The 15000-nt window shown below is 35.8% G+C and overlaps 1 protein-coding gene and 1 long non-coding RNA gene across 2 annotated transcripts in view; both read right to left on the reverse strand.

The window, feature by feature from the left end:
• The window catches only part of LOC138865319 (uncharacterized), a 9671-nt gene extending 7675 nt beyond the window's left edge, over positions 1-1996 (reverse strand). Inside the window, exon 1 of the long non-coding RNA XR_011399368.1 lies at positions 903-1996. This is a non-coding gene — a long non-coding RNA (uncharacterized lncRNA). The remainder of the gene's footprint in view (positions 1-902) is intronic.
• Positions 1997-3848: 1852 nt separating this feature from the next.
• LOC113803837 (protein disulfide-isomerase A5) overlaps positions 3849-15000 on the reverse strand; it is a 15465-nt gene continuing 4313 nt past the window's right edge. The window contains exons 2-12 of the mRNA XM_027354649.2: positions 13259-13330; positions 12718-12863; positions 10819-11023; positions 10249-10466; positions 9401-9569; positions 9083-9187; positions 8623-8793; positions 8282-8414; positions 7617-7816; positions 6961-7147; positions 3849-5824 (exon numbers count right to left, since the gene is read on the reverse strand). Of these exons, the coding sequence (XP_027210450.2) occupies positions 5562-5824; positions 6961-7147; positions 7617-7816; positions 8282-8414; positions 8623-8793; positions 9083-9187; positions 9401-9569; positions 10249-10466; positions 10819-11023; positions 12718-12863; positions 13259-13330 (1869 nt within the window). The 3' untranslated portion in view covers positions 3849-5561. The remainder of the gene's footprint in view (positions 5825-6960; positions 7148-7616; positions 7817-8281; positions 8415-8622; positions 8794-9082; positions 9188-9400; positions 9570-10248; positions 10467-10818; positions 11024-12717; positions 12864-13258; positions 13331-15000) is intronic.

Below are 15000 nucleotides of genomic sequence, written 5' to 3' on the forward strand. Positions count from 1 at the left end.
TTATTATCATCATTACTATCATTATCGTTATCATTATCATCCTTATTATTATCTCTATTATCATTATTATCATCCTTATTATTATTACTATTATCATTATTATCATCCTTATTATTATTACTATTAGCATTTTTTATACCATTATCATCTTTTCATTACTTTTCTTTTAATTGTCATTACTGCTATCATTATCATTATACCCAAAGTTATAATTCATTATCATCATCATTATATTTATCATTATTATTACTACTATTTATACTACTACTAATGTAATTTTATTACTATTATCATTATCATGACTACTCTCACTATTCCTATTACTATTACTATTGTATTATTATTACTACAACTATTTTGTTACTATCTTTATTACTTCTGTTATTATTTTCATTGTCATATTACTATCACTCTAGTTTTTTTTTATTATTACTAGCACTATTGTTCCTATTACTATCATTACGATCACAATTATTACTATCATTACTGAGCCCAATAGTTACAGTGATTAAGATATCAATACACCTATTATGAACAAATAGACGAAGAGATACAAACATGCACTGTACGTACCCACATACGCACAGGTAGATGTAAGCAATGCAGCCATACGCATGCATGCACATAAGCACAAACAAACAGAGGCACACAAACTCAAGCACCAGCATAAACAAACGCCTACAAAGACGCACACACACACACACACACACACACACACACACACACACACACACACACACACACACACACACACACACACACACACACACACACATATATATATATATATATATATATATATATATATATATATATATATATATACATGCACATTCGTTCGCACGAGAGATTTTACGGAAAAAAGCTAAACCAGTATGTAAAGAACCAATTGATATTAGTACCTGATCTCCATCCATGTAGATAATTGGGTTTACTGACATTATACAATGTCAGTTTCTTTACTCTTCACCCGAAGTTTACGCTCCTTTTTCTTCTTTTTTATTCCCCTGTTAATTTTGTTTTCGTTTTTTCCTCACTGCTTATGATCCGAGTTCATTCAGCAAGATGAATTCATTTCAACCGTAGTTTTGTCGAACCCGAAGCGACTCCTTCCAGAACCCGTTTCGTTGCTCCTTCTCCTCTGCTCCCACAGTCCAGACTGACTCCCCTGCGTTACTTTCCGTAGTCCGTGACTCCGTAACCTTTTATGTAGTACCAGTCTCCCCCTCCGTCACGCTTCCTTGTCTCTCGAAGACCTCGGTTATCTATTGGACGTCGAATGATCGATATTTCTCGCTCCACTTTGCGTTCAGGCTGCGTGATTGAGGGCACGAGGCACCGCTTAAGGGGAGTTGAATGGAGGGAAGTTACGACAAGAAAAAGAACTCTGGTAATGAGGGCTGGAAGGAAGGAAGTGACGAACTAGGAAGGGATTTGACGCGACGCACTGACGGCCGACCTGGAACACTGCGACGGAATTCCTATTTTGTTTGGCCCGCGTGCTGAGGAGGACGGATTGCCAGACGTACGATAAAAGAAAATTGTTCCTTTTGACTCGAAAAGCGAATTGGAAATATACAGCTTATTTTCTTTTCCTTGTAGACATTCGTAAAATTGAAATGGAACAGTTGAATGACGTATACCATGCTACGTAGGTCTGAAAAGGTGTTGGGGATCCTGTACTTGATTCCAACAGAGCAAAGTGGCCACCAAGTCCATTAATCAATGAAATGAAATATTACTAAGTGTATTGCACTGGCCTGACTATTACGTGGGACGCAGCACTTAGGCTACAACGATGATGGGCACGCACAGCACTCATGGGAAGAAATCCATCTGCGTTTGTTCAGCAACCAACTGAACATGTTACATTTATTTTCTAATATTCCTTCTCGTAAGCAAGAACAGTGCGGAGGTGAATGATATGAATAATGCATATTGTACATAATATATGTAACATGTGGCTATTGGTCTCTTTCATTATGTATAACCTGCACCGCCGTTCCTTGTCTTCCATCTCCAGTGTGTGTTAATTATGTAGTGGAATCATTATCTGAGTGTGATTCTCCTATTGGAGGACCAGATGTTTCCTCTCTAGCCACTCATGGCGTAGGGAGACACAGTTGTCTTAATGAATGTCGTAATATCATTGTATATTATCTTCAAAGAGATTTTTGGACTACAATTTTATCATTGCATCCATCAGTTCTCAGACTTACCTCTGTTGCTATGATAACCAAATATTTCGCTTCCTATTTTGATACGTTATGGAAAACATTTTGTCTGTTTAATTCATAGTGCGATTGCATGGCATTCACTATATAATATGAATACGCGTGAGAGAAACGTGTACACCAACACCGAATGTCTTCGTAGGAATTTTGATGTAGAGTTCGATCACTTCCTGCCATTTGAGTATTCTCTCTCTCTATCTATCTATCTCTCTATCTATCTATCTATCTATCTAACTCTCTGTCTCTCTCTCCGTCCTCTCTCTCTCTCTCTCTCTCTCTCTCTCTCTCTCTCTCTCTCTCTCTCTCTCTCTCTCTCTCTCTCTCTCTCTCTCTCTCTCTCTCTCTCTCTCTCTCTCTCTCTCTCTCTCTCTCCCTTTTCCCCACCCCACTCTAACTCACTCACTCATTCACTCTCGATTGTTAATCGCTTACACACATGCTTACATATATACCAGAGAGAGAGAGAGAGAGAGAGAGAGAGAGAGAGAGAGAGAGAGAGAGAGAGAGAGAGAGAGAGAGAGAGAGAGAGAGAGAATGAAAGAAAGAAAGAAAAAGAAAGAAAGAAACGAAGAGAGAGGGCGAGAGCGATAGTCAGTCAATATGCATCGTGCCTCTCTTGTTCTGAAGTACGAAATGTCGACTCCATTATGTATGTGCACTGGCTGACCGACCACGCCAAGGACTTCCAAACCAGTGTGCGTGTCTGTATTAATGAGGGCGAGTGTGCGCATGCGTGGGCGTTTATGTGCATGCATATCCCTACTTGATATGTATATTACCTGTGTCAGTATTGTCCACAAGCTTACAAATTTTGATAAATTTGCTTTGTCTGATGAATGGAGTGACAATGCATTAAAAGCAAGCATGGCAACAAGTCTTAATTAACAAATCATTGGTAAAACAAATGTCAAATGTAGATAATCTTTGTCACTTATCATTATCCCTCATACTTTCATGCATCCTGATAGATGAGGAAAATTGTTAAGATACCTTACATATGGGGGGTGAGGGGATCTGGAAATTAATGGCATCTTCCTCGTTATGAATAAAAAAAAAAAACTATACAACGTAAAATTCAAATTTGTCGTCTTAAAACTTTTTAATTTTTTGTTTTAAAAACTATAATCTTTTTATTTTGAATGAGCAACAACCTTTATTTTGCACATTTACAGTGTCTTAACTCGGTTTTCAGTTATGAAGTCCAAAATGAGCCGAAATCTTCCATTCCCTTTCATGAATTATTCCTTGAGATAATCTGAATCGGAAATAATTTTGGTTCTCCACATCATTTACCTCCACTTCTGCTATTACGCCTGCTTCAAGATAGGCACATACCTTGTATGCATTAACATTTACTTTTTAAGATCTGAATAGCCTGTAGCAACATAAAGAATATATATATATATTTTTAAATAGTCTCATTAGCTTTTAGTCTCTTCAGAAATCTCAAACATCAAATTCAAAGGTTTTTTTTTTTTTTCTTTTATAAATTCAATTCTTATTTTCTTGTTCTCCATTACCTTTTTCTTATCTTTTTTAATCCTGTAATCCCACATCTCCTTTTCATAATCTTTATCGAGGCAGGACCATTTAGGGAATAAAATCAAAATACAATTAATTATGTATTTGAAGCTGTAATTGTAAAGGTATGTCAAAATGTTTGTGCTCTATTAAAAGTGAAACATATTTATATATCACTTTTCAAAAAATAAAGACAGCAATTAATAAATATAAAAAAAAAAATACATACAAAAGGTAAATAAATATGGTTAGCTTATTAGAAACGTAACAAAAAAACTACCTAAATAATACAAACATTAACAACTGGGGAATAACAACAGAATGGGAAAACTGGTAAAAAAATAATCGGCGTAAACCAGTAGCCGTTCAGTCAGTCACCTAAAGACAAATAAATAACCAAGCAATGCAAAGGCCTTTGAGCTATCTTGTCGAGGTTAAATATATTAATAACTGGTAGTGGCCCCTAAGTACAGCATATTTGAAAAAAAAAGAGTAAAAATAACATCAACTGATGATAAGGATGCTCATAAGAACAGTAATTGTAATAAGAACATTAGTAATAATAATAATGGTGGAAATAGAAATGATTTTAATAATAGTAACTATAATAGTAATAACAATAATAATAATAATACCAGTAATTGCATTATTATCATTATTATTATTATTATCATAAAAATAATAAAAACATTAGCAATGATAAGCAAACAAAAATAAAAAATAAAAAACAAACTCATAAGTTTATTGAACATACTATCTGACTGCCAATGAAATGTTTCACAAATTGCACATTATTTCTGACTAAGATTTCACCGTCAAACCTCAGCTATACAGGTGAGGATTCAACAGGACGGCCCCAAACAATGGTTACTTTGGCAGTGGTATGGAATAGGTCCTTGCTCCATATATATATATTTTTATTTTTCTAAAATTCTTTCCAATATTGGTTGTGGAATGTCATCATTGGAAAAGGAGGAAAATACAATTGAGTTTGTCTTATTTTTTTTTCTATTTCACTTTATCTGTGCTTGAAACACCTTAACATCTAAACAAAGTGGAATTTTAACATCTAAACAAAGTGGAATTTTACTTTTTCTTCCTCTTCTTAAGTTAATTTTTAGGTAATTTCACTCCAGGCACCTGGATTAAATCTAAGACTAAAATTCCTTAAATTGTCACTAGTCCATTCTGCCATATAGTGTATACCTATTTGTTCCTTTGTTTGTACTCATTATGATCACATCTTGCAAATCACCGGGCAACTTAAAGGTGAAAAAGAAAAAAAAAAGATGAAAAAAATTCTTGTTACTAATGACCAATGTGTGTTCACCTGAAATTGTTTCTCTGTTACTGGAGGTTCATCAAGATCTTGAAAATATCATGGTTTTTTAAGTTGTTTTTGTTATTTTATTACGGTAAATACCTTCACTTTCAGAGAAGTTCTGAGGTGGGAACAATTTGTTTTACATATATGTACAGAGAAACAAACACACCATCCACCTTACACTCACACTCACGCCTGAACCATCAAAACTTCCAACTGGTGGGGATCTTGACTAAATTACAAGAAAAAACAATATATACTCTCAGATGTGATGACAAATGAATAGAAGTGATATCCTCCCTAAGGTTTGGTTCCTATGGATTCTTACATCACAAACCTTTTGAGCTAGTCTCAAAATTGGAAAAAAATAAATGAATAAATAATTAATAAAAAAATTCAAAAGGGGAAAACCAAAAGAAAAGTACACAGCACTGATAGTTCACATCCATATAAAAGCACATTCATCATATATCTCCTAATATCTACAGTTCATCCTTCCCATCTAAAGGAGGATGCCTCATGAAGTCAATAATATCAGCGGCTTTGCGACTACGATTGTACTCCGTGACAAGCTGGCCCCTTCTAAAGAACTTGAGCGTTGGGAAGCCACGGATCTGGAAGCGGGATGCGAGACTGCGCTCAACCGTGGCATCCACAGTGGCTAGTACTCCATTCTGGCCTTCTGCTGCGAGTTCCACCGCTGCCTGGCCATAGTCGCCCTTCATGGCCTTACAGTGGCCACACCCTGCCGGGAGAAAATGTCAGAAAATTAGGTACAAAGAGGAAGATTCACTGCTCACTTTAGTGTCACAATACTCTCCAATGAAAGGCTACTAAAGATCAGACAATTATGTTATCATCAATAAGTGTGATACCATTCATGTAACAGTCAGTTGATAGTGCTATGAATAATATTTAGAGAAGAATGTAGTGAGAAGCACTGAAGAAATAGTGCTCCTAAGAAGCAGCAGCATGGAGACACTGCCCACTGATTGGTTACTTATCAGTAGTGCCAAGGCACAGGAATGGTTATAAATAATCTTACATCCAAGAGGTGCCCCAGAATTAGAAGTATGTATGTAGAACAAACAGATGTACCATCAGAATGCATTTTTTTAAATAAGAATAACAAAATGAACATGCAGACTTTGACCGAAAGCAGTCAAGTATAACAACATAAATGACATTTTACTAAGTCTGGTCTCATCTGTGCAGCTGCACTCCATCCAATGTACCTACTGTCACATATTCTGCTATACACAATGGTTTCATGCATACAACCTGTATCATTCAAAAGAGTATAGTCTGACAGAGAATATTGAATGAACTTTATAAATAATTTAATTGTATTCATGTCATACTAATTATTGTTTTTTGTTTTTTTAATCACAGATTATTTCTAACTATATTATTTATTTCATCAATTAATAAACTGAAGATAACATATATTGGTGTGGAGCAATTCGAACATCACTATAATTTTTGCAGGTAATGCAACTAAATTGGGTTATTTCCCTGGATGTGATTTGAATAGACTATTATACATCTTACATCCATTACGTGATTTGTTCATGTTCACAGAATATTGTCACAATATTACACCAAATATCATATTGCAGCAGCAAAACCCTTGGTACACTGCACATCATACTGTAGCTGCTTGATTTACTTCTCTTGCTGTATGAACATGCACATATGATTGATGTGCACATAAATTTCCTATGACTACCTTATCTCTCCTATGCAAGACAAAATTTAGTGAGGAATATCCCTTATCCAGAATATCACAATATTCCTTCTCCTATAAAATACACAATTTTCCACAACATCCTTTCCTTCTACCCCCTCCCCCTCAATTACACCCCCATAAGATCAACTCACATGGGGCGTAGAACATAACCAGTGCTTCCCTATCCTTGATGAAAGCATCAAATGTGGCCTCCGTCAAGTGGTGCAGCAACTCTGAACCCTCCACAGACGCCCATTCCTCCTGCGGAGAGGGTGGCGGGGGAGGAGACCCACTCAGAGGGTTCTCAGGATCCTCCATGAATTTCACGAAGTCAATCTCCTGCCAGAATAGGATAACATATGAGTGACATGAATAGGTGCAAAGATAGATTGACAATTTCCAAATTTTCACCTTTTTTTTGTAGTTGCATCTGTATGTTTTACACCAAAGAGGTTTCCAAACATCATACACAAATCAAACAAAAAATGAAAAACATTAGTAAAATAAGTCCTAATCTTTAGAATAATGTTGCCAACTCAGTATTTGTACTAAGCTCACAATAGGATTGCTTGCTGCAATTCCTCTCAGAATTCTTAGAAATCTGGATTTCAAGATTTTCAGCTCAAACCCAAATTAAATCACTAAAAATCTAAAGAAGAGAACTGATATTCCAAGGACCATAACATTCATAATCCTATTCATCTATTATTGCTGATAATTCTGAATCTCATTTTTAGGAAGACCATGACTACTAATACTAACCATCAAAACAAACTATAGCCAAACAACAATTTAAGACAGTACTCACCGTTCGTCCCCCATTGTAAGGTTTAGTATTCTTGTAATAATTAAAGTATTTGAAAGTTGGATAGCCACTGACATCATTGACACCGCAAAGGGTCTGATGCGCAGTGCAGTCCACTGCAGCAAATTCCACTTTGGGGTCATCAACAAACTTGTCTGCTGCTGCTGTGAACTCTGGCTTAGCTTTTTTGCAGTGGCCACACCCTGTCAATTAATAAATAAATGAAATCTATAAAAAATATTTTTACACAACCTAAACTTTGACATTATTTTTTGCATAGCCACAATTCAATAAATATAAGAAAATAATACAACAAAAACATCTAGTATATACATATTTTTCTTAATATGACCAAATTAAAAAATAAAAATAAATAATAATAATAATGATAACAACAACAATAATAACAAAAAATGTAAAAAGCAGTATTTTTTTATCATAAATAAATGCTAAATCTAGAATCAAACTGACCAAGTAAAAAATATATATATATATATAGATAGATACATGCATAAAGAGATATAAGTAAAGAAAGGTATAGATAAACATATATATTGTGAAAGTATACAATATAAAATACTGGCAATGCATCCCTAATAAAAAAGGAAGAGCTTAATATATAAACGAAAAAAAACAAAACATAAAAAGACAGAAACAGGCCTACTCACAAGGTGCGTAAAACATGACTAGAACGTGTTTCTTCTTCTTGAGGAAAGGTTTGAAGTTCTCATCCGTGAGGTGGATGACGGAAGACTCCACTTCCGACCAGGGCTTCTCTGGGGGAGGTGGGGGAGGAGGTTCCTGGATTGCAGATGTATCAATGATTAGATTTGGAAAAACACAACAGGAAAATAGAGAAGAGAGAACAGTTCTTAAGAGGTATAAACAATGTAAACAAGAAAAACTCCGAAAATCCAAGGAAATCTCAGGAAAGAACAGTTCACAAGGGGGAAATAAATTAATACCACATCTGTAAAACTCTTGCCACATATTCCAAGCCATTGTTTACCTTTGGATCTGACATGAACTCAATGATCTTGTCCTTTTCTCGCGCTGATGAAACGTCAAAGGCATATTCCCCATCCTTGAAGTACTTAATCGTTGGGTACCCTTTGACGGAGAATTCTGCACCCAGTTTTGTTTCCTTTGTGGCATCTACAGCTGCTAACTTCCCTGGAATCTATAATCAAGAGAATTTTTACCTAGTCACAAAATAGATGGTGACACCTAAACAAAAATAAATAAACTTATAAAAGAATATCTATATCTAATCTAAATTGATTAATATAAATGAAGAGGTCCTTTGTTCTTTGTACTACTATACTATAAATGATGAATTTGTTTAATCTAAATTCTGAAAAAAAAGGAGGATACTGATGTCTCAGAAAATAAGATCAGAAAATACGGATGGAAAGAAATGGGACTGATGGACCTGATAAGTTCATATAGAAACAATAATACAATCTCACCCCTTTTTCTTTAAGTACTGTTGCAGCTGCAGTATATTCAGGTTTCATACGCTTGCAGTGTCCACACCAAGGAGCATAGAACATTACCAATACCGAAGCTTCCCCCTGTAAGCAAGTAAAAAATAAATGAATAGAGAACATTTTTGGGTAGATAAAGAATAATACTTTATACCAGTTATAATATCTGCAACTTCTCATACATAAATAACATTTATCATTAACTTTTACAAACAAAAAATTCTCAATAACAGAAGCAGTTTCTTTACTCTCAATACTGATTATAACTTTTCTGATAAAAAAAAATAATAATAAACACACCTTAATGAATTCATGGAACGTGGCATCTGTGAGGTGTGACACATCACTGGGGGTCTCCGACCAAACCTCCTCCTTGGGCTTCTCTGGGGCCTTGCCAGGGTTTTTCATGAAGGACACAATGCCCGCCTTGTTGTTCTCACCTTCATAGGTGTATTTGGGTGCTCCCGCCCTGTTAAGAATCAGGTAATTTTAGAAGATGCCAAAGAGGTAGAATTTATCACGTGTGGAAAACTTATTAATCTGCTGTAATACTCCCGACAGTTCTTAGTTATTAATATAAAGTGTTAAATTTTCTGATAAAATATCACCAAAACAAAATTTAATAGGCCCAATCAATAAAAAATACACAGGACAACCACTGGAATTAACACTGGCACTGATAAAAATATTGCTACATCAGGAAAAAAAAAATTGGGGTAACAACACTTTCTTAACAATTAATAATAAACCTAACAACAATAATAAAAAAACTATCAGGAGAGAGCAATAAGCAACATATTTCATCTTATGGCACTGTACGCCTTAAATGCGAACACATTACAATGTATTTATCCCTGAACTAAATAAAAATGAGAACAATAAAATAAAACAAATAAATAAAATCTAAAAAATAACAGACTTGTTAATAACATTCCTAACATATACACCATAAAAAAGTCATCATTTCTGATCACCTACACCTAAATATATAATTACACAGTAACTTTCTTTGGGCCAATATACAACAACAGTCATTTATCAAAACATCAGAAAAAAGCAGATAATTTCCAATAACTGCACACAAGTACTGTGTTGCAAGTGCACACTCATGCATGAACAAACCAAAAACCCAGATTTTCCAAACTTACTCAAAATAAACCAGGGTTGGAAAGCCAGTAATGTTATATTTGATTCTGGCTGCTGAATTCTCTGGCTTATTGACATCCATGGCCACTAGAGTGTGTGTGTCCTTGAGCTCTGCAGCCGCTGCCGAGTAGTCAGGTTTCAGCCGCTTGCAGAAGCCACACCAAGGGGCGTAGAACATCATCATGAATGCTTTCTCCTTTTTTAGCAACTTGTTTAGGGCCTGATAATCAAAAGAAAGATTGAAATGGTATACAATGAAGCAAATAACTTTTGTGAAAATACAAAAATAATTCTTCTCTCCACCCAACTTCCCTTCTACCTTCTATAAATATTATTTGAAGTAGACTAACAGATCTTTATCTCTTTAATCAATAAAAGATAAATTTAAAAGAAAAACTCATACAAAAATAGAAAATAAATAAATAAATAAATGAAATGACTTTCTCCATACAACTCTGCCCTCTTTTCTTACAGATAATATAAGCATAAAAATCTGAACACAAAAACAGAATAAAGGAAAACTATCCAGTTAACTGATCATCCACCACCCAGAGTACCCATTATATACCTACATTCATATCATTTATGTGAACGACATCAACGCCTTGCTCATCCTCATCCCAGGGTATGTCACCAGAGGGATCACGCAGGAAGGTCGACATGGACTGCACCGTCTCCCGCCGGTCGTAGTCCTTGTGGAAGTCGCCATCCTTGTAGTGCTTGAGGACGTAAGTTGAAGGCTCCACTTTATTCTTCTTACACAACTTCTTGCCATCCCTTTGTAGAGTTAGGGAGGGGAAAAAGATAGGTTAAGGGAGAAATACACATTGGGACAGGATACATAACAGAAGGAAACAAAGGAAAGGAATTTTGAGTTGTATGTATATCTTTTCCTTGTTCCTTCCACAAAGACGACTGATGGCTGTATACTCTGTGCATCTACAAGGAAAAAGTTGCAAATACACTAATATACATGATTACCAGAAACCTTTCTATATACACACAAAGCTAACAAAGAAATAAAAAAGTATAAAAAAGAAAATCTCTAAATCTGAAAATCATTAATTTATCTTAATTAATGGAAATCCATGCATCTAAATCACTTTTTCTAAAGCCAAACATTATGTATAAATATCAGACTAAACTCATGAGAACATATGCTGAATTTACACATAATTTCCATAAGTAATGATCTGTTAAATACTCTTTGCCATGTATGTTCCTTCTGGGCAACTAAGGAGTTAAACACTGAATACAAATAATATGCATAAGGATTTTGAATAAAAGCAAATAAAGAATCAAATGAGTGACAAGCAACTTTTTACCTCCCTTAATTCTTATTCAATTCTTACTATTTTCTATTACACACTCAGGCAGACTCCAACAGCAACAATGAGACCAAAATCAACACACACACAAAATCAACACACACACACACAAAATCAACACACACACACACACACACACACACACACACACACACACACACACACACACACACACACACACACACACACAAAACACACACAAAACACACACAAAACACACACAAAACACACACTCACACACACAAAACACACACAAAGCACACACTCACAAACACAAAACACACACTCACACATACAAAACACACACACACACACACACACACACACAAACACACACACACACAAACACACACACACACAAACACACACACACACAAACACACACACACACAAAATCAACACACACACACACAAACACACACACACACAAACACACACACACACAAACACACACACACACACACACACACAAAATCAACACACACAAAATCAAAACACACACACACACAAAATCAACACACACACACACACACATAATCAACACACACACACACACAAACATAATCAACACACACAAACACACACACACTCAAAATCAACACACACACACACACACACACAAACATAATCAACACATACACACACACTCAAAATCAACACATACACACACACTCAAAATCAACACATACACACACCTACGCACCACACACACACCTACATAAAAAATAAAACGACTTGAGCAATCTACACCTGAGCAGTCTCCACAAATGTTCTAGCTGTTAATCAGTAAGGAACACCTGCAAAGAACATGAACAACACAGGGCAAGCTATCTATTAAGATCTTTCCTCACTATAGCCTGAGCAGAGGACTTTGAGGGAGTAATGACAAAGGTAAAATTAATGTCAAGAGATGGGGGAAAAAAAAAAAAATCAGCCTTATGCTACATACATATATATACAAATATGCATGGAAAAATTCATATATACATATCTACATACATATGCATACACCCTCATTACCAAACATTTTCTGTTTACCAACTGAAAAGAAAGAAAAAAATCTATCCACCTATCTACCATACACAACACAAAAAATTACACTATTTGCATCAAAAGTGTCTAGAAAAACACTGGCCCTCATACCCTGCACAGTCGATATGCACGAGGGTGGCAGTGCCCCTGAGTTCACGAGAAACTTCAGTGAAGATATTATTTATTTCTTGTTTAACTTTCCCTCGGGAATACAAAACGAGGATGTTGGTCCGCGTTCTCAGCAATTTCTTCCATTCCTGCAATAGAGTAAAAAAAATAAATAACCACTAGTAATATAGAAATTTCAATGCACTAAACTATAGACATTTCAAGACCTTCTTAGTCAATTAACTGATCTAATTCCACTTTTGGAGACAGTGAGCAAAGTGAATATGATAATAATGAAAACAAACTATCAGTGTCTGAAAAATTCAGTTCATCAGAAATATGTCCACTTTTTCTTTCTTACAAGTCTCACAGAACAGCCTCAGGATCAAAGCCACATCTTTCTACATATCTATCAATATTTATAATATCCATCCATCCATCCATCTATGTTTCTATCTATATATCTATATACCTATATATATCTATATATATTTATATATATCTATATACTTATTAGTACCTCAGAATAACTAAGATACATTACCTTTGGGTCTGAGATGCCCTCCACATAACTCTGGGATTTTGCTGCTAGACTGACCACCACTGCCCCACACAACTGCCAAAATAAAATAAAGAAATCACAACTGTAAATTGGAACTTTTAATGTACATATCTTTTGAATGTATGGAGTATTTACTCCATACATACCTACATGATTTCACTGTTTACTTCATTCCTTGAATTTCCGGGAAAAAAACTTTATTTATATTACTTTTAATTTTGTCATTATGATAATTCATAGAATGAAGTCAATAGAAAAGTCACATAGGCCTAATTCTAAACTTTTTGAGCAATCTGTATATGAAAAAAAATTATAATAAAGAAAATTAACCTCTGGGGTCAATGCATTCCCCAAATCAACAGGTTAATAAATAAACTTGAAGCTGTATCAAGATTCTTAAAAGTTATCTTGTTAATAGTCTCACAACAACAATATCTTACAGATAAAGTTTCCAAAATCAATTAATCGCTAATTTTCTACTTTCGGGATGTCAACCAGTCTCATTTAGCTGAAAAATTCTCTTATCAATAGCCAACAGCATCAATATCCGGCACATTCTTTCTCTTATCTATGGGCAAGAGAGAACAGTTACCACATCCTGTGCCTCTTTAAAAGCTGTTCCTTATCCTTCATAAAATCTGAATCTTATCAGTTAACAAACATACAATAAATATATGAAGTGACTGACAAGAAAAAGGGAAAGGTTACACATCTAACAACACAAGTCTATAAATACACAATGACAAAAGACAAATACATTATATCTGAGCATAATCTACAAATTTCATCTTTATTTTATTTATATTTATTTATTTATACATTTTATCTGACTTTCTATCCTTTGATAAAGACCTAAAACAGTGTAAATTAAGCATTAATCTATTTAGAACCTGATAGCTTGGCAATGCCCACATGTGTCCCTTTCTTAAACACTGAAGATATATTTTCTGAGAGTGAGCTAGGGACGGGAGCGAGAGAGGGAGAGGAGGAGAAGAGGGAAAGAGGGAGAGGAGGAGAAGAGGCAAAGAGGGAGAGAAGGAGAAGAGGCAAAGAGGGAGAGGAGGAGAAGAGGCAAAGAGGGAGAGAAGGAGAAGAGGGAAAGAGGGAGAGAAGGAGAAGAGGGAAAGAGGGAGAGAAGGGGAAGAGGGAAAGAGGGACAGAAGGAGAAGAAGGAAAGAGGGAGAGAAGGAGAAGAGGGAAGAGGGAGAGAAGAGGAGAAGAGGAAGAGAGGGAGAGAAGAGGAGAAGAGGGAGAGAGGGAGAGAAGAGGAGAAGAGGGTGAGAGGGAGAGAAGAGGAGAAGAGGGAGAGAGGGAGAGAAGAGGAGAAGAGGGAGAGAAGAGGAGAAGAGGGAGAGAGGGAGAGAAGAGGAGAAGAGGGAGAGAAGAGGAGAAGAGGGAGAGAGGGAGAGAAGGAGAAGAGGGAAAGAGGGAGAGAAGGAGAAGAGGGAAAGAGGGAGAGAAGAGGAGAAGAGGGAAAGAGGGAAAGAGGGAGAGAAGGAGAAGAAGAGAGAGAGAAGGAGAAGAGGGAAAGAGGGAGAGGAGGAGAAGAGGGAAAGAGGGAGAGAAGGAGAAGAGGGAAAGAGGGAGAGAAGGAGAAGAGGGAAAGAGGGAGAGAAGGAGAAGAGGGAAAGAGGGAGAGAAGGAGAAGAGGGAAAGAGGGAGAGAAGGAGAAGAGGGAAAGAGGGAGAGAAGGAGAAGAGGGAAAGAGGGAGAGAAGGAGAAGT

The sequence above is a fragment of the Penaeus vannamei genome, chromosome 20 (assembly GCF_042767895.1).
Source record: "Penaeus vannamei isolate JL-2024 chromosome 20, ASM4276789v1, whole genome shotgun sequence".
Classification (NCBI taxonomy): Eukaryota; Metazoa; Arthropoda; class Malacostraca; order Decapoda; family Penaeidae; genus Penaeus; species Penaeus vannamei.